This window comes from Diceros bicornis, chromosome 2 (genome assembly GCF_020826845.1).
Source record: "Diceros bicornis minor isolate mBicDic1 chromosome 2, mDicBic1.mat.cur, whole genome shotgun sequence".
Lineage (NCBI taxonomy): Eukaryota > Metazoa > Chordata > Mammalia > Perissodactyla > Rhinocerotidae > Diceros > Diceros bicornis.
Genome location: NC_080741.1, coordinates 30541353 through 30567301, shown reverse-complemented (window position 1 = coordinate 30567301; position 25949 = coordinate 30541353). Strand labels below are relative to the sequence as shown.

Below are 25949 nucleotides of genomic sequence, written 5' to 3'. Positions count from 1 at the left end.
TCAAAGCTGCAAGTGAAAAAGGCCCAAATCAGAGGAAAAGGCAAAAGGCAGAGAGGTCAACACATCTCCTTAGAAGAAATTTTAGGGTGTTAAAAGGGAGGAGGATGCTTCCAATGAGAGGATATTACACTTCTCATCTGTGATAACACAATTTCTCTACACACAGGAAGGAATGGCTGTCCATGGCCCTCTCCGACACTACTTCCACATTTCAATTTCTTTTTCTTTTTTTTTTTGGTGAGGAAGATTAGCCCTGAGCTAACGTCTGTTGCCAATCCTCTTTTTTTTTTTTTTTTTGCTGAGGAAGATTGGCCCTGGACTTACATCTGTGCCCATCTTCCTCTACTTTATATGTGGGACGCCTGCCACAGCATGGCTTGATAAGCAATGCATAGGTCCCTGCCCGGGATCCGAACCTGCGAACCCTGGGCTGCCAAAGCAGAGCACACGAACTTAACCACTATGCCACTGGGCCGGCCCCATCAATCTCTTTTTCTTTTTGATTGAGGTAAAACACACATACATAGGTACATATATACCCAACTAACGTTTACAACATCCAGCACTCAAGGCTCCCATGGGCACCTTTTGAGCCGGGGGGTAACCACCACACTCACCTCTATCATATAGATTAGTATTGCTCATTTTCAATCTTTATACAAATGAAATTATATAGAACATTCTCTTTTATTCTGAGTTCTTCAATTCAACATTACGTCTATGAGATTCATCCATGCTGTAGCGTTCACCAGTAGGTAATTCCTTTTTTATTGCTATGCATATTCTGGTATTTGAATATGTCACAATTTATGTACACATTCTATTGCTGATGGACATATGGGTTGTTTCCAGCTTTTGGCTATTATGACAAAGCTGCTGTAAACATTCTTGTAGATATCTTTTGGTGGGCCTATGCACTCGTTTCTCTACAGGATGTTCCCAGGAGCATTACTGGGACACGCTGGTATGTTGAGCTTTAGGAGACATTGTCAAACCATTTTCTAAACTTTGGCTTGATTTATATTTCCACCAGACGTGAATTAGAGTTCCAGTTGCTTTACATCTCGCCAACACTTGGTATTGTCAGTCTTTTTAATGTCAGTCCTTCTAATGTCAGCCTTTCTGGTCAAGTAAAGCACCACATTTCAATTTGATGGACATAATTCTATTATTCAGGAACGTAAAGCCATACAAAGGGCACTATTTGTAAAAATAAAATGGGGCTTTGCATTCTGTAGACCTGGATCCCATCATCCCGGGGAATGTGGGGAAAACCATCTCCAAGTGCTTGCTCAGCCCCAGGAGGGAGGAGGAAGTCCTGATGTCTCTCTTCCTGAAATAACTCACCGGGCTGCACCCATTGGTAGGGGGCCGAAGTACATTCTCAGTCTGCATATTTTCACATTTCTGAGAGCTCAAAGTCCACGGACTCCACAGCCAAGTTTCCATTCAGTTTAAAATTGCTCAAGCGCTTTGTCCTGACACTTCCCGAACACAAAGCGGGACTCCTTCACTCATTACATTTTACACTTGATTCTCTTCCTGTCCTCCTTAAATCCCCTGAGTCAACAGAGTTTACTAGAAGCAACTTTTATCTTTCCCTTGGGAAGACCCATATCATGACTGGCTCCATAAGCGGGTCCATTTTGAAAGGCCAGTGAAATTCCTTAGTTCTATTTTAAGATTTAAACAATGTTGCTGAATCAAAATAATGTTTATAAGTCTGACCAAGTGATGTTGTAAAACGCACCCTCCCCCCAAAAAAAACAAGCAAAGAAAAATGGAGGGTTTGTATTCTCCAACATCAAAACAGAACATTTCTGCCCTAAAATCATTCTGAAAATAAATCAGAAAATTTTTAAAATCATGGAGGTTTTTTATGTTGGTGAAATGAAGTGTTGGAACAATCAAGTGCGTATTTGGGACAAAAACATTCCTTCTCTTGAGGAAATAGGGTGTTTGCTCTCCTTGGTCCCAGGACTAAAAAGATGCCTGTCTCCATTAATCTAGTTCATCGGATAATTGCTCAACTCTGTTGTTCAGCTTTAAAGGGAGAAGGATGAAAGAAATAAACTAACTGTGATAGTTAATATTTTGCAATGGCAGAGGGAGAAGAGACAGGTTTAAGTGCTCAACGCCACTCCAGGAAGAGCAAATTCCAGACCATACTCTATGCATGGATTTATTGAGCAATTTAGGTAGCCACCCTCCAGAGAATTGCTGTCACTGGGAGAAGGTACTTAAAGGGCCATGATCATCGCCCCGGAACACAGGGACTGCAGGAGAATTTCGGGTTGCTATTTTCACGGAGACATTTGTTTCCAAACAAACGGCCCTCTGCCAGCTATTTTAGAAGTGCTTGCATATTTATTCAGCCAACTCTGTGTTGGGGATTGTCTTTGGGCACTGAGGTTTTATCAATGTCTATTTAAAGCAGAATGAAAAATAGCTCAAGATGAAAACATAGTATATTTCCAGCCTAGAATGTGAGATGCTTCCTTTTCTTACAGGGCTGATATCTGGTTTCTCCCTCTCTGAAATTGCCACCTGTCTTACAATCTTCAGTGTGTCTTAGTTTAATTGCTGCTGTTTTCTTTTTAGTGGTGCATAAAATAGTAGTGCGCCTTAACAAATTATAGAGTTGATGAAATATGGTGTGTATGTGTGTACAGTTTTGAGAGAAAGCAAATCTCCTCTGTTAGGACCTATTTACAAGCTCCATCTGGTTACGTTCACCATGGAACAAACAATGTTGAGACTTCATGTCATGAAACGGTGCATGTTCATATGGTGCAAATTAGGGAAGGAGGCAAAATGGCAAAGGTAAAAACAGGCTCATTATATCAATACATTAATTCAAATCTCTAACTCACGGAAAGGTCAGGTGAAAGCTCCTGATTCAGAATCTCTACTCCTCTAGTATTCTCTGCCTCCAATCCAATCCAGAAATATCTATTAAGTAGAAGGCACTGGGCTTATTGCGTTGAGGACCCAATTAAGAATGAGACTGTGTACCTGCCCTCAAGATGATCACAGCCAAGGAAGAGAACACCTGTGTGTGTTCTCTCTCTCTCTCTCTCTGTCACACTCACACACACACACACACACACACCCCCTACCTCCTGGACTAAAAAATAAGTTTGACTTTCAAAGTCACCCAATAGAGGTGCCACTAACATGTCACACTGTAGGGAGGTGAGAGTGACCCATACATGCTCCGTTCCATTAGAGAAGTGGGTGTGTTTACCGGGGAGGTGGCTTGAAGGATGAGCAGGGAGGGAGAGGATGGGATGGGCATCGCAGGCAGATAGAACAGTATGCACACCCTGAGGCTGCATCACCCGATGGGCATGCTGAGTGGTTAATGGCAGCTAGTGCGTGGGCCATTTTGGGAAGCGTGACAGGAGGTCAGTGTCCTGGGCAGGCTGGGGCAGGCTGGGCCAGCTGTGCAGGACTCTGCCCACGCTGATACACTTGGAGCTGATTCTGTAAGCAATGAAGGGCCATGAATCCCAGCACAGGCTCATCTGTCTCAGAGCTGACACGCTGTGGGTGTTTGGTCAGAGCCCCTAAGGACCAATGTCAAATTTCAGAGTACTTCTTGTTTGAGTAAATGGACCACTAGGCCAGAAGAAGCATTAGCTGTTCTGTATAGTCACTAGGGACTATACTGATGACCAAGGAGACCATTCTTTGGAGGCCAGAATGGGTCATTATCATAGCGGGAGGCAGAGTAACAAGAGCTAACATTTCTCTAGTTCCTACCGTAAATAATTCACTTCTTCTGCACAATAGTCATATGAGGTAGATACCATTATATCTCCGTGTTACAGACAAGGAACTAGAGGCACAGAGATATTGAACAACCTGCCCAAGATCACACAGAGCTAAGTAAGTGGTGGGCTGGGATTTGAATCCGGGTTGCCCCTCAAGTCTGTGCATGAAGCCACAATACTACTTGGCCGCTCTTCAGAAAGAGGAGTGAGCAATGCCACTTGAGGTCCCCCTGGTTCCTCCTATCCCTCCACCGGTTCACCTGGGTGCTTGAAATCCCACCACGACAGGTCCACTCATTCATCAGCCCTTCGTTGGACCAGGACAGGACTAAACCCAAGGGCCCCAGAAAAGCAAGACTCGGCTGTCTATCCTCAGGGCGGGAGAAGGGCCGTGGGGGCCTGCACAAGACAGAGGCAGGTCAGTGGGGTACTCACCACAACTGAGGACTACAGGGGGCTCGGGAGGGGGCCGAGGCTCCCCTAGACTCTGTTCTATTCCTGTTAAGATACAAGAACACTTGACCAGGTAACACATAAAACCACGGTTTCTCAAACTCCAGTCCCTCCAGTACTATCTTCACAATTTTTCACATACTCATAGGCCACTATACTCTTACAATTTGTGTCTAAATTGATTTCTTTTCTCAAATAAAATTTAGAGAATTTTACTACAATAAAAGGAAAAGTAGTATTATTTTCATAAGTAGGAAGTAAGGGTGAAAAATGAACATTTGTTGATGCCTGCTTTTGTAAATAAAGTTTTATTGGAACAAAGCCATGCTTGTTTGTGAAGCTTGCCTGCTGCAATGGTAGAGTCAAGTAGTTGTAACAAACACCAAATGGCTTGCACTCAGCTTGCACACCTCTGAAATAAATACAATTTAGTCTTAACTAGGTATAGATGCCTGTCCTCTCTCTGTTAAAAAAAAGGATTAGCAAAGATTCAAGAGGTATTAATTAAGGTTGTTCTGGCATCAAACTGCGATTTCCTCATTGGTAATAAAAAGACCGAATAAATACTGAAAAGGGAATAACTTTATCACCATATGATTTGATATTATTAAATGCTAAATTCAATACTCCCTCAAATTATGTTTCACATCACTTTGTGCAGAGTTTATGCCTGGGGAAATACTGTATTAAACTAGGACATATATCAAATCAAATCATATATGTAAATGACAGAATATGTGATTTGGGAGCAAAGATGGGTGAAGATACAGAAAACTTTGTAGCATTAAATGCACACAGAACTCTACTGTATGTATACCGGGAATTGGAATTAGGACACACAGGTTTAAGTCAGCAGTGTGACTTTAGGTGGGTCTCCTAACCTCTCTGAATCTCAGGACACTGAGGATCAGAACACTATTCCTGTCCTGCCTGCCGCATGGGATGACCTGAAGTCTAGGGAGGCTCTGCTGTTGGTAAAGCACTTGGTGACCATCAACTCTCATATTATCATCAATGTCCTCCCAGCCTTCGTCCCATACGGCTGACCACAAAAGCAGTGCTGGTGAAAAGGCCAAAGGGTGATAAGATTTGGTTGGGAGAAGGGAGGCGATGATGGATCCAAGGGAAAGGCCGGCCACAGAGTTCCAAATAAAGGATGAGGAGAGATGGAAGATGAAAGGGCAACGAAAGGAGGATGCTGGGAGGGAGGGAGACTTTGCCTCCTTGGCGAATCGGCATGGGTTGGGCACTGCCGGCAGACCCCAATGGCCTCACCTTGAGCTGAGTGACTCAGGAAGGGGGCCAAGCGTCCTTTCCAACACCCCAGTTCGGTTTTCCCCATGGAGTTGGGTTCCACGATACCACGATCCTGCCCCATTCTCTGATTACACATGTTCAGCATCTCCAGGCAAATGAGTCATCTCCCTCCTGGTTTACAGTAGCCGAGAAAGGAAGATATTTATTTTGGAAACTATGCCTGCAAGCTTTATTTTTAATGCTGTGACATAAGATTTGGGGCTGTACATCTACGCCTCTGCCTTTCACTTTTCTCCTGAAGAAGGACTAAGGCTGATGTTATTAAAATGAAAGCAGCTGTGGCAGCAGCAACAGCAGCACAGAACAGAGCCTGTGTCACTACCGGAGGAAGAACCTGAGAGAACAGCTAGCACTTATTTAGCACCTACTGTGTGCCAAGCACAGCGCCAAACGCATTATCCTCATGAGATTCAATGCACAAAACAATCCAGCAAGGTTGCCATGATAATCCCCATGTTGTAGGTTAGCTGGTTCCACCTAAAGCGCAACCACACATCTTGCTCAAGATGAGACAGCTCGAGGGGAGGGCCGGATCTGAACCCAGGCCAGGCTAATTTCAAAGCCCCCTGTTCCTTCCACTGCCTGGTCCTGTTTAGAAGGGAAATTTCTCCTTTCTCTGAGGTGAGAACGTGCTCCAGGAGACAGGCTGCGGGAGAAATGTGTTAAGCAAAGCTGAAGGAATTTTAATACTTCCTTTGCAGTCTGAGTGTTAATGGGCTTCAAGTCCCACAGTGGCACTGACATCACTGGGCTGCCGGTACCCAAACGGAATTTGTTTTTTTATCTCCTGGACAGATGCAGGAAAACATTAACATTTGGCAAGTGGAAAGGGGCAGCAGATTTTTATTTTCCAGCTCCTATGACATTTTTAGATATAAAAATATGAAGTTCCCAGCCTTTCCTTTACTTCTGGGGGGCTCTTTGGGGATCTGGGTGCAGTGGGGCGAAAGGAGAAGGTGGGGGGGTTCATGCTGTATTTCTGTGGAGCAGAACAAAATGATCACAGCAAACCCTGGAAATGTACTAACAGGCGAGGATGTAACATGGGAACAAATGGAGAAATAAACTAAAATTAGAAAGACATTAAGTGCCCTGACGATGATTTTTATGTAATTTTCCAAGTACACAGGGCAACCTACAATATGAATTTCCTCGTTATATTAAGCCAGTAAAATCTAGCCGTAGAACCAATGAGCACATCAATATAATTTGTGCAGCAAGAAAAGTGATTTTAACTGGGGTTAAGTGCCTTTATCCAGAAGGTTTGTTTTAATGTAAGTTTAACACTAAGGGAGAAATGAAAGAAACACAGAACAACAAACACCTCTTGTAGAAGTATCTAAGTGTCCATACAAAGCACATTCATTGCATCCAATCGACCCATGGGGACGTTCACGTCTAAAGGATAAACCGGAATTTAGAGACTTTATAAAAAGCTGTTTTTAAGCTCAACATGCCCCAAATGAGAAGGTGTCAATGAGTGCTTAGGGACTCTTAAATTCAGAGATTACTCAATTGCTCTAGTCTACAAATACACTTATGAAACTGTCATGGAAAAAAATGCTGTGAAATAAACGCTAAACAGCATTCTCAAACAAAATCAAAGACATGTTTGGCTCACCACTCAAAAGCATGGGCCACATACACACAAGCTCGAAGAACAATATGAAGAGGTTCCTTTGTGAATCAATGGCCAGTGGTTTTCAGAAAGAAAAGAAATAGCACAGGGGTGGCAGCCACAGAACCTTCCCAAGCATGTTTGTTACAGACACGAGGGGGCGGGCCCCCATCTTGAAGGCCAGAGGCCCATGGGAACCTGGTCAAATGTCAGAAGCATCCAGGGTCTACTACTTTCTCTTCATCACAGCACACGCGTCTCCATTCTGGCCTTATTCTTATCTTCCATTTTCCTTTTGGCCTCCTGACCCCAATGTCTAGCCTATCCCTGGATCCCCTCCCTTTGTCAGTGAGTAACTTGGTAGCCAAGGTTTGGCAAAAGGGGCCACAAACTCCCCCAGTTGTCCATTTTAGCCTCTCCCCCTTATCTGGGCTTTTGCCATGCACAGCTACACAAGAGGCCTGCTCAGCTCAACCATTTTCAGTAGCAAACACACTACAAGATCTAATGTCTTCTAGGGGAGGGGACTGGCAAGAGGAAGCAGATTGTAGAAACACTGCTGTCTAAACAGGATTAAAAGCGTCAGCTCTCACGTCATGCCCGGGCTGTTAGTCAATACTAATGTTCCTCTTACCCAGGTAGAAAACACAACCCCAAAGAAGTTGAACAACTGGTTCTCGGTCCGCAGCAGATAAGCAAAGGACCGAGAGTTGGATAGATGTGTACCCGGCATTGTTTTGTGTCTGACAACTGCTTAGAAAGTAAAGCTAGGGAGGTGCTGGACCTGGTTGTCTTCTAAGACAGCCACCTTCAACCACCTGACCAATCTAACCTCACTGAGCAAAGCATCATGCTAACTTCTGGGGCGACAAGGTAAGGAAGACAAGATGCTTGCCTTTTAGGAGTTTATAATCAAGCTGGGGAGCCTCACTGGCGTGTCACGAATCACATTACAGCAAAGTTTGCAGTTGATGGAGGTACGTTCAAAGCACTACAGGAACACAGGGGGAAGAATGAGTAACTGCCTCGAGTGTGGCGTGGGGCTCAAGGGAGGCTTCAAAGAGGAAGTGACATTTCAGCAGAATTAACTGAAGGAGAAGGAGGTAGAAGCCCAGTTCCAGGGAATAGCCTCTGCAGAAATATGGAGGTATGAGGCTCGTGGGTCAGCATGGCACAGTGTGGCTGGAAGCTGCCGTGTCTACTGGCGGGAGACGAGAGTGGGAACGGGAGATGAGATTGCAGAGCAGCCATAAGTGGCATACTTGGCCATTGGGTGAGCCACTGAAAGCAGAAGTAAACTGTGTCCTTTGGGCTAAACTCAGCCCTTCACCTGTTTTTGCAAATAAAGTTTTATTGGAACACATCCACACCTATTTGTTTATATATTTCCTAAGGTTGCTTTTGTGCTATGTGGCAGAGTCGAGTGATTGAGAAAGAGACCATACGGCCCATAAAGCCAAAAATATTCTCTATTTGGCCCTTTTGAAAAAGTTTGCTGATCCCTGGCTTAAAGATTTGAACTATTCATTTGAATTTCTGTAACTGACTCAAAGGCATATGGTCAGGCTTTCTATACTCTTACAGACTCTCAGCAGCATTGTCTTAAATCTTCTCCTTCCCCATCATGGACAATTAGCTGTTTATCTGCATCATAAGCTTGTCCAGACATCTCTTTCCCAATCCCAAATTTTATGTCTTCATTTACTGTTTCTCTTTTTTATTTCTTGTTTTTATTTCAGGGCTTTGCTGCATACTTTCCTTTGCTGACATCGCTACAAGCCTCCCACCCCACCAGCAGAAGCTCATCACTCAATCGAGTCATTTTGCTTCCTTTGCTTCCTTCCCAAGTTATTCATAAATTTTCGTACCACTTTTAGAATGCTGCTGAAAATCGATTTTTTTCACTTGCTGTTACCACTTTCAAATTCCATGTTCTGACAAATGGCTATTCCTCTGCAAAAAGGTTCCCCTAGCTGTACAAAGCCCCTGGAAAATATAAGGTATACCCACCAGCATTTACAGAAAAGAAAAATGGAGAAATAATCATGCTTTTCTGATGGGCCACACTAAAGGATTTCTTTTACTAGGAAATCCCCTTATATATTTAAAACCAAATTTCATCTATAAAAATTAAGTTTGCACATGATTTTCTAGGGGGTATATCTCTAATATAGAGCAAGGAGTGTGATTATTGTTTTATTAACCACTTGCAATAAAGCAGAGTTGAAAGGGAACTCAGAGTTTTAAAGCTGCTTTTTACGGCATGCAGTATATATTACTGACTACATGGGTCCAAATCCCAGCAGTGCCCCTTACTGTGTTACCTTGAGTAAGTTAATTAACCTCTCTGTGCCTCAGCTTCCACATCTGCCCAAAAAAATTAGGAGAGAGGGATTATAACTAACCTATCTCATAGGGCTGTTGTGACGATCAAATAGGATAAAGTATTAAAAGTGGTTAACACAGTGCCTGGTATGTAGAAAACACCTTGTCTATGATAGCTAACATGATTCTTAGGTTTCTTTCTTTTCCCTCCAGTATGAAAAATGAGAATGTACTGAGAACAGCACTGTGGGACTTGACCTATCATGGCAGACACAGGTAGTTTTTGCCTCCTGTCTTTCTGATTCCCCACTGAGGAACACTTCCTCCCACACACTTGGCCCATGTGATTTGGGTGGGGTCAACCTCAATCCTGTCACATGTTCCAGACCTAGCCAATCACAGTGTGCTACCTCCCCTCCAAAAGTAATGCGTTCATAGAGGGGACATGACCCAAGTCAGGCCAATGAGAATCAGTCCCTAGGCACTGATGGAATGCCCGGGATCTGAGTCGCTCTCTTTTTCCTGGGTAGACTAATGGCCTGGAGCTGTTGGTAGACATCTTTATTAGCCATGGGGAAAATCTTCCAGGAAACCAACACAGCAAAAAAACAACTGTGAGAGACAAAGAGGAAGAATGTGCTGAAAACAAATGTGAGCCCTTGGATCCAGCTGTGCTCCTCTGGACTGTTCAGTTACATGTGCCGATCTTTTAGTGTACGCCAGTTTGAGCCAGCTTTCTGTCACTTGCATCCAGAAGGTTCTGACACATACTAATGAATTGACATGGCCTATGGCTACAATGGAATGCAAATCTTGCTAATCTTGGTATCACAGAGAAAAGTATGGCAAGGAGGGGTGGCACTTGAACTGTAACTTTGGTCTTTAGCCAGTTGGGGATTGCTGGGAAAACCGTTTCATCTTTCTGGGTCCTGGTGTACTTGTGTGTCAAAGGAGAGAGCTGAGTGAAAATTAATCTCTGAGATCTCTTTTCAGTCCTAACATTCTATGAGCCTCTGTGATTCTTGGGTTCGTTTCAGTTGCGTATACTGGGGTATAATCGGTTACTGATTCTCCTATTTTCCTGCTTCCTTCTGTTTCAACTTTAAAAATATTCTATTAGACTCCAAGTGTTTATTTCCTCCTCTTCAATTTCCTTCTAAAGAAAATATATTTATTTTTGTATACTCGAGCATAATGATCCCATTTTCTTCCCATTTCTATATTTTTAAATCTAATTAAGGTGATAAGTTCCTTGAGGGTTGAAACTCGAGTTTTCCTGTGGGTGTAAACATTATTTTTTTTAATTGCCGACCAAGCTGCCAGTTTTTACAGAGCAGCAGGATATGGGTTTTAAGTACTGTAAGCAGGAAATGGGTCTCCAGCCCACACAAAATAAATGCAAAAGTACTGATTTTCCCTGAGTCCACATCTGGCTTACTCATTTATAATTCCAGCCTGAACTGAAACTCTCCCACAGAACTACAGTGTGACATCCATGTCCACAGAATGTCAGACCAAAAATGGAGCGTTAGGTGATTACTCTGTCAGTCTCACCTACACATCTAAATCATCTGGCTGTTTCAGGTCAACATCATGCTTTCTTCTCCAGTGGTAGGATCTGGGGCCTGAGCTAAGTGAAAATTAGCTTCATATCTTCACATTCATTGATTTTAAGTAATTCAATAGCTCTCAAGTTTGGAAGGATTTCAAAGGAAACTGTCTGAAAGGTGGTCAATTGACCCATCCTCTGCAGAAAGAACATCCAGAGGAAAAAGACCCTCCCAGAAGGGATGGTACATACAGGATGCTTCCCTGTCTGATGACCCAGTCCATTCTTGTTCATCAGGACCCTAGATATGAACCAGACCACAACCCAACTGCCTTCATGAGTACTTCTTGGCAAATGTAACAAAATGATCCAGAGGCAGAGGTTTAGTGTCAGTTGGTTTAGCAATTCAATGATGCCATTCAGGGCCCCATTTCTGTCCTTTCCACTCGTCCATCCTCAGTGCCTGCTTTGTCCTATAGCTGACTCCCTTTGAGGTTGGAGGATAACTACCAGGGGGACTTGCAACTACTTGCTTCCTTACTCATGTGCATTGGAAGGGAGGGGACTTCTGTCTCAATAGTGTAAGCATGACTCTTTTGTTTTGGTAATTTTATTTTGATAAAATTTCAAATTTGCTGAAAAGTTGCAAGAATAGTACAAAGAATTCCTGTATACCCTTCATCCAGATTCACAATTCTTAATTTTTGCCACATTTTCTTTCTCTCATTCCACACACACACATCCTTTGAACCATGGAGAATTAGTTGCAGACATCAAGAACAAGAACATTCACTTATAACAGTAGCACAATGATCAAAGTCAGGAAAGTTGAAGTTGATACAGTGCTATATTCTAAGCTACAGTCCATAGTCAAATTTCACTAATTATCCCAATAATGTCCTATTATAGCTATTTTCCCTCTGATCCAGGATCCAATCAGGATTATGTACTAGATTTAGTTGTCACACTTCTTTTAATCTGGAACAGTTCCTCAGTCTACCTTTGTCTTTCATCATCTTGGCAGTTTTGAAGGGGACCAGCTAATTTTGTTTTTTTTTTAATTGGGTTATTTGGTTTTTTATTATTGAGTTTTCAGAGGTTTTATACAGTCCAGATACAAGTCCCTTACAAGCTATGTGATTTGTAAATATTTTCTCCTAGTCTATGGCTTGTCTTTTCATTAATTTCAGTGTCTTTTGAAGAGCAGACATTTTTAATTTTAATTAAGTCTAATTTATCACATTTTTCTTTTATGGTTCATAAGGATGAGTTTTGAATTCATTCTCACTGGACTGGCCTAGGTTACATGTTCACACTACAAACCAGTGACTACGGCTGAGACATAGAATATGCTGATTGGCTTGAGTCAACTGAGTTGATCCCAACCATGAAGTGTAGAAATCTAAGAGTTGGAAAAGCGAATTAAATTTTGGGCACAGTTAAGAAAGGTGAAGGAATGGGATGGATGTTGAGCAGGCCACCAAGAAACATCCCCAAGTTGTAGCTCCCAGCAGAGAGCCAGTCTGCCAGCTGAGCACCCTCAGAATAATGCTGCTTGGCTGTAGGGCTTTCCCTCCTCAGTCAGTCTTCCCCACATGGCCACATTTCCCAGTTCCAAAATCCAAGAGCCCTGGACCTGTAACATAAGTCCTTAAACCCCACTGTAGGCTCGTGGCTGAGGTGCCTGGCTTTTTGTCCCACATTCTCAGAGGGCAGTGGCCATGTCTCAGGCATCTCTAGAGTCCCCTCACAGCACCTGGCCCAGTGCCCCACTCACAGTTTGACTTCACTAGATCCCCAAGGAATGGGATGAATGAAGCAACAGCAATCCCATTAAGTGCTTCACCTGGCACACTTCCCTACATCTTCCTTAGACCTGTCTGAGCCAAGTCATTTGCCTGTCACTTTCTTATTCCCTACATTTGAAAGCCCCGAAAAGAGAATATATGAATGAAATTTTTTTTTTTTTTTTGGGGAGGAGATCAGCCCTGTGCTGACATCCACCAATCCTCCTCTTTTTTTGCTGAGGAAGACGGCCCTGGGCTAACATCTGTGCCCATCTTCCTCCACTTTGTATGGGACGCCGCCACAGCATGGCTTGCCAAGCAGTGCGTCGGTGCGCGCCCGGATCCGAACCAGCGAACCCCGGGCCGCCGCAGCAACCGCTTGCGCCACTGGGCCAGCCCCTATGAATGAAATTTTTTGTGGTGTATATACTCTGCCTGTAATACATGTATTAAAGCATGTATATTTCGAATCCCCATTATCAGATGTTTATGCACCACTAATTTTTAATTCATTAAAATGTTCTCTTCTGGGGCTGACCCAGTGGCGCAAGCAGTTAAGTGTGGGGGCTCTGCTGTGGCGGCCCGGGGTTTGCAGGTTCAGATCCCGGGCGTGCACCAAAGCACTGCTTGTCAAGCCATGCTGTGGCAGCGTTCCATATAAAGTAGAGAGAGACGGGCATAGATGTTAGCTCAGGGCCAATCTTCCTCACCAAAAAAAAAGAGGAGGATTGGCATTGGATGTTAGTTCAGGGTTGATCTTCCTCACACAAAAAAAGTTATCTTTTGCATTCATAAAGTATATAATTGTTTGGAGGAGGGGGTGGCTGGGAGGAAAGAAGCTAAATGAACTTTGGAAAAATGCCAATGTACCAAATTTCTAAATGTTTCTTCCACAACAAAAGTTTTATGCTTCCTCTCCTCTAAAAAAGGACAAATTAATACTACTGTTAATATTCATGCCTCTGGTCTCATTTTATTCTCACCAATACAAGCAAAACTCTTTATTCCCACCAATACAAGCAAAACTCTTTATTCCCACCGTCAAGACGGTGAAATGGAGTCTCCAAGTGACTGTGAGATATGCTTGGGTTACTAGTGGCTCTGAAATACAATGAGTTAGTAACTGCTCTGGAATATAAATCCAACATCCATGACAACCAACTCTTGCCTTTTCACCAACTGCCACTCAAGTTTTATCTGAAAATCCCACAGTTATTCTATTTTCATGACATCTCTGTTTGCACCTACCCTTGGCAATATATCATTAGTGTCACGTCTGAATTCCACATGTTGACGTCCTCCACGACTTGATTTTGGAAGCTGAGCAAATCATATTTATAGATAAAGCAAAGAGGAAAAACATTTTTTGAGACTCCACTTACATTCTTTGGACATTCCCACTTCAAAGCACTTCTGGAGTCGACAGTACTGGCATCGATTCCTGGTGACTTTATTAATAACACAGTTTTTATCTCGGTGACAAGTGTAAATCATGTTCTTCTGAATACTTCTGCGGAAAAACCCCTGCAAGCAAGCAAGAGGAGGAGAAAACTAAGTAAAACTACTGAGCTTCACGAGAAATCAAAGCCAACCTTATCAAAGCATTGACTGCTCGTTTTGAGTAATGAAGTGACGGCAGCAGAAAAGGTAACTAATTGAAGCCTTAAAATCCCTGTGAAATATTAATAGTCAGCTCTCCCTTTGTTGCAAACCAGAAAGCTCCTTTTAATCAAAACTAGACATGGCCATTATTATCTTGCTAACGGAAAATTAATCCCAAGCTGATTCACTTGGAAAACATAACGCAGATTTGGGTTCCCTCCAAATAGGCTTAGCTTCATAAGTAGCTCCCTTCCTGGCCAGAATGATTTCAGGTGAGTTCACTATCAAGAAACCCATTATAAGAGGCACCACATTTGCAAAAGAAATTACTTGATTCGTGAAAGAATTAGGTCTTTTCAAAGGAGTCTTCCCTGAATTCTTTTACATATTTAGCTCCTGTTACAATATTTAAAATATGATTTAATTTACAAAATATTTAGGAAAAAAAAATAACCTATCCAGAAAACAAGGCAGAAAAATGACTGCCCATTTAATGGCATATTAGAGCTGTGCTGTCCAATGTGATAGCCACTAATCACATGTGACTATTTAAAGCAAAATTAATTAAAATTAAAGAAAATTAAAAATTCAATTCCTCATTTGCATTAGCCACATTTCAAATGCTCATGCCGTGTGTGGCCAGTGGCTACCACAATGGACAGCACATATACAGAGTATTTTCATCATTGCAGAAAGTTCTACTGTGCAGCACTGTACTATAGCATTGACTGACAAGCTTACCTAGGAGTCATCTAATGCTCTTGGGAAATGTTACCTTGTCTGAGTTACTATTTGCTATTGATTGGACCCAGACTCTGTAAAGATTGTAGAAGACTGGTAAATTACAAATAATATCTGTCTACCCTAAATGTGCAAAGGATTTCTGCCTGGTTGAAATATAACCCCAAAGATTATTGTTTTATTGCCTTGTAGGACATTAACCAGTTTTGTATCTAACTTTGCAATCTTATCCAGCATTCTTTTTTCCTTTCACTATATCTATCTATCTATCTATCTATCTATCTATCTATCTATCTATCTATCTCTTTCTCTCTCTCTCTCTCTCTCTCTCTATCTGGCTACCTATCTACCTACTTACTTACCTACCCATCTATCCATCCTACATACCTACCCACATATTTTTCTCATATCCTCCTCTGAACCAGCTTTGTCACCCTACTGGTTCTGTCATTAATGACTTAAATAAGTCTTCAACATGTGCTTACTGAATATTTGAATGAGTTATTGTTTTTTAACTCTTCGAAAATTATATTTTGACAAAAGAGGCAATTTATCCTGATTTTTGTGAAACACTGATAAAATAAAGCAGGCTTTAGGCTCCCCGAGCACAGGATCCTGACCTTCTCTTTGTCCTCCCCATTTCTATCACACAGCTTTACAGACAATGGATAATCTAGTGATACTTGTTAAATACACAGCGAATGAATAGGGAGTGAAGGCTATACATGCTGTCTTTCCTCCCTTCTATTGCCCAACAAAAATCTCTATGTTGCTATGAATATCAAAAGCAAGGAGTTTTACATTATCAATTGAGATGTGACTTTTACCTCCATTAGAAACAATTCTCTTGAATGTAATAATCACAGCACCAAACGTGTTGAACAGCAAATAAGACTCGCCATCTGAGTTCAACTCTCTGCGTAGTACATTAACACTCCAGGAGCCAGAACTAAAAACATTCAAAGCTAAAGCACATTAGCAAAGAAACCTCATGTAACACACATTGTTTAGGATATTTACGTGGGCACCCTAGGATTTTAATGTCTAAATAAACATATTTTTACTGGCATGGTTCAACTGTAAACGCCTGGAAATCTTGTTTAAGGTTGCACCTCCTGTCACATCCCAGACACACACTTTTTCCAAGAAAACACAGTTTATTTTTATACCTCTGGAGCTACAAATATGCTCAGAATCTAAAATAACAGGTTACAAACACTCTTAAACGCTAACAGAATTTGTGCAGAGTGGTCACCTCAAAACACATCTTTTCCTACAAAAAATACCTACAGGACACTTCTGGCTGCCAGATGTACAAACTCAATTTACAGAAACTTCATTGCTCTCTTGCCAAAAAACACTGACACAATGGAAGAGCCAGTCTTTCCTGCTTCTGTGAAGCAAATGAGGTATGGACAAAGGTGACTTCCTCGATTTATTAAAAACTGAACATTCAGGGCCGGCCCCGTGGCTTAGCGGTTAAGTGCGTGCGCTCCGCTGCTGGCGGCCCGGGTTCGGATCCCGGGTGCGCACTGACGCACCGCTTCTCCAGCCATGCTGAGGCCGCATCCCACATACAGCAACTAGAAGGATGTGCAGTTATGACATACAACTATCTACCGGGGCTTTGGGGGGAAAATAAATAAATAAAATCTTTAAAAAAAAAAAAACTGAACATTCACATCAGCAAATTCTTACTGAGTGACTGTGGAGGAGAGAAAAACAATCTCATGATGCTCAGATGAAAGAAGCAGCCAGAATTTATATGTCACTAATTATCCAGTCAGTGTGGTTCAGTAACAATGACGGCAGAAACTAAATAGGACTTCTTGGTTTTCCAAATCAGATTTTTGGCTTGATTTCAGGAGAACGTCTAGGTTTCAGTAAATCTTTTCCACCATGGTAGAATACTTGCTGACTAAAATATATGCTGTGAGGTATTTTTATACATGGGCTGGGTAAACAGAAATGCCCTCTGAGTCCAAAGAGAGGTTTACATTGTACAAATGCTCTTTCTCCCCAGTAGATACTGTGAATTGATACATAAAACTTGCTTCCTCATAGACCACTGCTTTGAGGACCTAGTGTGTGTATGCATGTGTGCATGTGTGTGTGTGTGTGTCTCTCGCACCATAGCCCCATGCCACCCAAATTTTATTTACTTAATATTTTTATTTAGGTTGACTCTTCCTTTTATTTTTAACATTATTTAAAATGGAAACCTTTCATCTCTGGCTTAATTGGAAAACTAGCACCAACTGTCAATATTAGAACGCTCTCATAAAATAAATAAAATGAGAGTCAAACAAAACAATAATCAAATGTTATTTCACTCTCACTGGATACCGGATCTGCTAAAGGCTTGAAGCCCCAGGCCTCCTCACTCCTTGCCAAAAAGCAAGCTAAGCAAGTATTAGAGACAGATCAGCACTGATTTGAGACTTTCTCTTTGAGGAATTCAGAGAAAATAAATAAGTTTCTCACTATGTAATTCAATGTAATTTAAAGCCATGAATCTGTCCCACTTAAACTCGGGAGCCTCACACTTTGGGAAACAAAACTGTACCCCAAAACTTGTCACATGCAAAAATGGGCTTTAGAAGTACTGAGTTCAAGTGTAACAGTTCTTGAAGCCAGGAGATGTATAGAGACTTAACTGGAAAAGAAAAGACTGAAAAGCTGAGCATATAGAGGAAGGATTTAGTCCCATGTGGAGGAGTAACCCAAGAGGAGAGAGGAGGTAGGAGGCAGTAGGGAAAGAGCCCTGGAGGGGAAGTCAAGGTGCTGGGTTGCAGCCTCCTTACTATCACCATGTGACCTGGGGCAAATCATAAACCTACGGAGCTAAGCTCTCTCATCTCCTAAGTGAGGGGCTGGGTGGCTTATTCCCAAGATCCTTTCCAGCTATAAATTTCTGGGATTCCAAGTGTGTCATCATGGCAGGGAATGATAAGCTCGAATGGCTTCAGAGTGAGGATGAGGGAGCTTCAGTGGGCAAAGAAAATGGCCTAGGAGGAGGTAGTGTCTGAAGAGTAAGAAAGGAGAGACCCTCCACCTGTAATGGGCAACAATGGCAATTTCTAGGGAGTAGCCTGGGGTTTAATAAACACCAACAAGAAGGCTTTCAGATGGCTTTCACATTTAACTTGGAACTGGGTCATCATAACCTCTGTGATGGACCTCAAGCAGATATCTGTGGCTGCATTGAAGCTGGGCACTTCAATAACTGGCCCATGGGCTCATGGCGGTACGTTTCCAGGTCTGGTTTTCTGACACCAAGTCTAGGGTTGCTAACACCACAATTTCACTCTTTTACTTTCTGAGAACATCTTTTTCCTAGTAAAGCCAGAAAACTTCTATCAGGTCTTTAAGATGTATGTCATCTTATTGAGAAGCCTTCTCTGACTGATCCAAGAACACATAAATGCTTCCTCTTCTAGGCAACCTGGGTATTTTGCTTTTCCTTCCATATTACACCTATTTAAGTATGGTATTTAAAATATTAAACAGTAGCACTGTCCACTTCAGAGGTTATATGGGTGACATGGGGGAATGTCAGCCTGTGGCCAATGGTCACAGCCTCAGGGATCTGAATGGGCATAATGGATTTCCACGTTAGGGTGTCACAGGACCACCCCCAAGTGTGGCATCTTCCTCGTTGGGATCCAGGCCTCCCTGACAGGGGAGAAGGATGGGCATGGGGGCCGGCTCTCCAGAACTAAAGCAGGCAGGTTGGTGGGCTCCAAGGTGGTCTTGAGGCAGTGCTTAAAATGGTTTCCCTGGAATCAAGACAATGGACTTGGGTAGGAGGAACGAAAGATTCAAGGCAATGACTATTCAACAACTGGTAGGAAAGTATTTCAATATTTCAACACCTAATAAAACTATATTGGTACATATCAGCTGAATATCCCCAGGGCTGGGACAGAACATGACTCGTAGTAGATATTCAATAAATAAAAGTTGATTGAATTAATGGATGATGAAGTCCTCAGGTATAACTAGAGCCAGAGTGATAGTCCTGGATGTATTATACCTTAATTCCATAAAATATTCTTCAATAATAATGTATTCCTTGAGGATGATATAATCCGTACTTAAGAAAGTAAGCAACCAGATTTCTCTCAAGTTGGAAGATCCACTGATTTGAGTTGTAATCAGGTTAGTCAATTAGGACTTCTGTTTGTTAACCATGATTTGTGTTGGTTAACTATGACTTCTGTTGGTAATCATAACTTCTGTTGGTTAATCATGACTTTTGTTGGTTAATTATGACTTTTGATGGTTCACTATGACTTCTGTTGTCTAATCATGGCTTCTACAGATTAACCATGACTTCCATTGTTTGTGATAGTCAAAGCCAATAACACAATTAGCACTCTAACTACCTAGATCAAGAAGATAGATCTGCATCACAAACTAAGTGTTTTTTGGGTTTTTTGTTTTTGTTTTGTTTTGTTTTGTTTTTTTTGCTGAGGAAGATTCGCCCTGAGCTAACATCTGTGCTAATCTTCCTCTATTTTGTATGTGGGTAGCCATCACAGCATGGCTGCTGATGAGTGGTGTAGGTCCGTGCCTGGGAACTGAACTCGGGCCACCGAAGCAGAGTGGGCCCAACTTAACCACTAGGCCATGGGGCTGGCCCCAAGTATGTGCTAAACATGGATTTTTCAACCTTTCTTACCTCATGTTCTTCTATTTTTGCTATCAAAGAATTAGGGTTCAACCAAAAAGGAAAAAAAAAAATACTCATACGGTAGAGAAGGCCATACACACCTTAGAGCCATTTGGTTTACGTCTTAGCAATAATTATGGAATGCCTATATCCTACTCAGATTATTTCTGGCTCCCCTTGGGGGGATGCAGTACATTGTTCTAACTAAACCTCTATTACCTATAGTGCAGAAACAATCCTAAATCAAAAGGAAAGATCATCTCTTTTAAACCTAAATGTTCTCCTATACCTAAATACCTAAGATTCATAATTCCCTTGGTAGACTAGTCTTAAATCCCAAATCTATAAAGGACATGGAGAAAAGCGGCTCACCTCACTCCCTCCTTCAGATTTTGATACGAGAATAAATTGAGCAAACTTCCCTCCTCTAATACTCTTCAGTCATTGCTGTAATTCTTGTAATTTTTTCCATACATAGATCTTGTTCTACCTTCTAGTTTTCAGATGTTATCACACATAATATTTTCCACCCTCTCCCAAAGAGGATGATTTTTGTTGGTTGAGATACCGGCCTAGTGATTAAGAATTAGGCTTTAGCCCAGGTACACGTGGATTTGAACTCTGACTCTGACACTTACTATCTGTAACACTGAGTGAATTATGCTAAGGCCTCAGTTTCCTCATCTGTAAAATGGGGATAATGAAAGTACCTACCTTCATGGGATTACCAAGTATACCCAATTAGGGAATCATATGAAGTATTAGCACAATATCCAGCACAGAGCCCAATGAATGGTGGCTATTGTTATTGATGAAACCTCTTTTTTCCAAAGCTTTCTTCTGGACAATTTCCAATACATATTTTGTGTTTAAAATAAAGATTCCCAAATAGGATAGAACACTCTTCTGAATCTCTAAACAATATGGGCTATTGTGGGTAGACAACCTCATGATTCCAAAGGCCATCTCTATACTTATTCATTCATGTATTGATCCCTTCATTCAATGCCAATTAGCTGGAGCAGATGTGGCAGGCTCTCTTGCTTCATACAAAGATATACAAGGCATGGTTCCTGCCCTTTCTCAATCTATCAGGAATGATACGTCAAGTGAACACTGTAGCAGATGCCACCAAACAGCGTGATGAGAACTTTAATGGAAGCACAAAGTGAAAAAGTATCCAATATAGTGCCTGGTGCATAGTAGTCACACATAAAATATTTATTGAGTAAAGGCCATAGGAATTCAAAGGAGTTAGAAGGGAGTCAGCACTTGATCCCAGCTCTAACGAAGGGGTAGGATTTGAATGGCAAGCTTTCCCCCAAGGAAGGGCCAGTGGTCCAGGTTGGCAGAGATGTGAATGATGGTGTGTGTGTGTGTGTGTGTGTGTGTGTGTGAGAGAGAGAGAGAGAGAGAGAGGGAGGGAGGGAGGGAGGGAGAGAGAGAGAGAGAGAGAGAGGGAGAGAAAGACACAGCTGGAAGAGTGGGTTGATGTTCAGACTGCGGAAGATCTTGAAGGCCATACCAGGCATTTATTGAGGAGGCACTCACACTCACTCCTGGGTGCAGGAGAGGGCTAGAGTGAGAATTATATTCTGCTAAAATTGTTCAGGAAGCTCTGAATCACTGATTTCATCATGCATTTATTTTATACATAGTAAAGTAGATAGTGAGCTCTGAGTATCAATACAAATGCCTAAAACCCTGACCCTCCCTCAGGTCTAGGCAGGAATGTAGCCCAAGAATCCTCCATTTCTGAAATAGCAGTGCAATCTGCTGACTTATATTTAACCATAAAGTTGCTTGTGAGAATTACACTGTGGTGTTTTAAATGGAAGTTGCTTTTTAGCCACAGAGCCTTTTATACCAGGTTTAACGTGTGGAGTGAGTCACGATGGTTTGAAGAGGGGCACTAAGTAAAAACATTTTTCTGTTTTAAAAAAAGGCAACTTGGCACCATGTTAGTCATATAAAGCATCGGGTCAGGAGAAATTCACCCAAAAAGTAGAGTGGGAGGCACATCTGTTTGCACTGGGCTTTTGCAGAGTTAATTTCTATCCCATGCAAAGTTCAAAAGGCTAATTTCTCCTTCCAGAGTAAAGAAGAGAAAGTGAGGAGTCTTACTTATTTATTTTTCTTCGGTCATTAAAAGGAAAAGATTTCAACCCCTATCTCAATCTAAAAGTAACCAGGTAGCACTCGCCCCAGCCAGCAAGGCTGTGGCGCAGTGAAGAGCCCCAGGCCAGCACAGAGCTGCAATTCCCATTTCCAGCCAGAAGCATATATGCTGCCAGTAGGTGAGTGTGGAATAATCCCATCCCAGCTACTTTGGGAAACACGGTTTTCAGACCAGGAAACACGTTGTCTTAAACAAACAAGAAACACCCTCTGGAGTGAGTGGAAGTCTATGCGTGACAATGTCTGAAAAGTTATTAATAGCAAGATTTGGGGGGTAGAAAGAGAAAAGTGAAGACCTTTTCACCCCACTGAAAGACAATGGGTGAGAGGGAGGGAGAAAGTAGAAAAACAGCCTACTATTTTGATGACAAACCGAGTTTCCTCCTAAGCAGGGACGGTGGGTACGAATGTAATGCAAAGAACATTGAACAAGTCAAGTTAGGGAGGGGGCCACACTCCTGGGCCGTGAAAAGGAAAACAATGTAAGATTCATACTCCAAATGAGCAAGTTGAGTTGTCCCAAGGGGTAGAGGCTTAGAGTTGTTTATTTTTTGTTTAAAAAAAAAAATCCCCTCCAGGACAAGGTCCCAGCGTTGGGAATTTAGTAAAGATGAAGGAATGACAACAGTGAAGACTGGAGTGCTCTGATGTTTAATAGCCATGGCTTCTCTAAGGTCCATGATTCCACAGTGTCTCTTGCCTGCTAAATGGGAAAGCGTCTCTTCTGTCCTTTCACTTGGGACCTGACCATGAATTTTAGGCCTAACTCTCCTTTCAACAACCTTGGTTCCGAAGCTTCCTTGGCATGTCCACTCTTGCCTAGGTTAGAAAGGCAAGCCTATATTTGGGGAGATGCCTAGAAAGATGGTTCTAAAGAAGCCAATGACTACAGATTTAGCAAAAACACTGCCTCTGTGGGAACTAATCTTTCCAGAAGAGTGCGACTGTGGCATTCTCCTGGACTTTGTCAAGTGAACCCCTGAGAGCTCAACCCCTGTTGGACCTGGAGGCCTATGCTCTCAATCCTTTTAATCCCTAATTAATTAAAACTCCCTGGGAATACCAATGAAAATGCAGCCAACGTTCTTAACTGAGAACCCGAACTCACAACATCAGAGATCAAGGTCTAAACTTCCAAAGTTTTTGATGTCCCAGGAAGGGCATCAGGCCAATGCATTCAGTTCACAATGTTCTTTATTTTAGAGGAACATGATCCAGGGAAGAAATGCTATTAGGTAATATAAACTGAAAACCAACAGTAAGGAGAGATTCATCAGTTGGATAAAATGTTTTTTAATTTAGGTGAAAAATGTCTTTTTATATTTCTAAAACATGACTTTAGATAAAATATAATAATTTTTTAAAGTGACCAGTTATCATATAGATCTGATTGATTATTATAACTCCATTCTAATCGGCAGGCAGCTAATCCATCAGGTTCTGTGGCCAACAATCTCAAAACAAAATTTTGGGGTAGAGAATTTCATAAGGCAAGTAAAAACAACTAGCTAAACTGGCTGTTTTCAAAAAGTGAAGGGATCTGTTACCAGCAGGGCCAGCTTCACAGGCGTGCGACCAGGGCAGTACACAGGGCCCCGTACTCAGGAGGGCCTCGTGCTTGGTTTAGTGCTCTGCTGTCATTGTCTCAAAATTCTGAAACTTTTGAACAAGAGGCATGCATTTTCATTTTGCATTGGCTTCTGCCAATTAGGTAGCCAGTCCTGGCTCTAGAATAGCATCTATAGCAGAGGTTTCCAACTTCTTTCCTTGCTGAGGACATGGAAGTCTTGGGTAGTCCCTCTTCTCTGGTTGATCTGAAGGCTCATTTTAAGATTGGAGATTAGACGGAATTTAAAAAGTCCACCACAATCACACTAATCCCCCCAGGGCCCTCTTGGGATGCTTCTGAGCAATTCCATGGCCCCAACAAGAGCCAGATAGGAAAACCATTCAGGAGGTATTTTATGTTCTACTACTGGGCTTTATTTCTCATATGGATAGGGGACTTTAGAGGGGACTGGGAGGAACAGGGGGAATACAAAGAACTTTCTCAGCACTGGATAAAATTTCCTCCCAAATATCATATATATTTAGGCACAATCTCAGGAGGGTGCCAGAAGGTCATTCACAGGCCTCCTAGCTGTCTCTGACTCCCATTTGGGAGCCAGCAAAATAAAGAGCGAATTAGAAAGAAGGTGAAGAATATGCGATTGGGCAGTTAATCTGTTATCCAAAGAATTTCTGCGTAGCAGGTTAAATATTATAAATACAGTACCTCGGGGACCACTTCCTCTCTTCTCAAGAATTTGAGTTGAGATATGGTAGGGAGAAAAACTTAAGACAGGAAAAATCTCTAAAATGGATGATTTCACTGGGTTCCACATAGCTTTCTTAAATCTGGTCTTGAGAATTTACTTTAAACCAACTAAAGACATCTGTTTTCTAGATTACTTGGGTCAGTTATTTTGTGCCCTTCCACAGTGAAACCCATAGTTACCAATTTATTATCAGGATTACTCTAAATATAACAGAGCAAGAAGCCAAAGCATTTTAAGTTTTTTAATTCTCAATTATTTTGCTGAGAAAAATGTACCGAAATAGCTCCTAAGCTCCAGCCCAGGAGTCAGCAGACTCCAGCTGCTTTGCACATTAATGACTAAATCTCATCTGGACCCAAATGAAAGATCCTCATCTGTACTGAAGAGGGGGGAAAAAAGGTAAGCAGAAGGAGGTGAAGCCATAACATGCTCAAATATACTTAAACTCTGCAGAAGAGCAGGAATTTTTAAATCTCTTCTAAAAGTTTGGTATGCAACATTTGACCATCCACAAAGCCAGGACTTAGCTTTGTCATAACACACTGACTGGGTGATGACAATGTATATCACCATAGCAACTCTGCATTTCACGTCATTCAAAGGTCTTTCACAAATACCAATAATTATAATGTACTTGTATTGTTTCATGATGTTAAGAAGGAACTAAATTAGAAAAGAAAAAAACGGTTGACCACAATTTGTTGTACTTTTTCCAAGTTCATTTAATTTTCAGGGCCATTCTGGGAACTTCTCATGGGAATTTTTCTCACTTATTTTATATATGGTTGCATCCTGAGTCTGAAATGCAAAGGAAGAAATCATAGAGGATGTAGGAGCAGGAGAAGGGAAGCCCATCAGGCATTTGCATGTAAGTCTTCAACTGTAAAATAATGGGCATTTATTGGATGTAGCCTTCTGCTTCTCCTCACCAAAAACACTGCCTCTGACAGCACAATAATCTCACTAACAGTTTACTAAGACAATATTGCTTAAGCTCTAGCTTTCAAAATGGATTCTGTCCTTGTATGGAAAAGCCACAGTGACTCCAGGCAAAGACCTGATACAGAGCATTATCCCAAATCCACAACCTCTAAACACTGAGATCATCATCGAAACAGTTTACAGCCCGCCTGCCTTGCAAAGTTGCACGTGCTCATTGTCCAGTCACACGTATCCAGGCCCCTCAAACCTAGGGTGTTCTCTCTCTCCTCTGTGCCTTTACACATGCTGTTCCTTATGACTCAATAGTCCTTTCCCTGCCTTGTCCTTTGGATCACGCCTGCTCACGCTCCAAGACAAAGCCCCCAAGAGGGGTCAGGCATCTGTGAATCTCATACTATCATACCAGCATCTCCTGTTGTAACATGCATTCCACCTCATTGCAATGACTGATCTTTGCGTCTCTTTCTTCCTCAAAACAGGAGTCCTTTGCAGGCAAGGATGCATCTTAATCATCTTTGTGATGGAGCATGTACTAATTTTATAATTAAAAAATAACACGCTGTAAGTTCTTTTGCTTTGTAACTATGACATGGAGATTTTATGTAGAAGGAAAAAGAGGAAAGGGAAGATCAGCAAAAAAAACCCTAAATTCAATAAATATAATTACC

At 41.9% G+C, this 25949-nt stretch overlaps 1 protein-coding gene across 9 annotated transcripts in view; it reads right to left on the bottom strand.

Moving 5' to 3' along the window:
• RARB (retinoic acid receptor beta) overlaps positions 1-25949 on the bottom strand; it is an 824831-nt gene that overhangs the window by 83184 nt on the left and 715698 nt on the right. For all 9 annotated transcript variants that reach the window (XM_058553917.1, XM_058553915.1, XM_058553911.1 and 6 more), the window contains one exon: positions 14208-14349. In XM_058553917.1, the coding sequence (XP_058409900.1) occupies positions 14208-14349 (142 nt within the window). The remainder of the gene's footprint in view (positions 1-14207; positions 14350-25949) is intronic.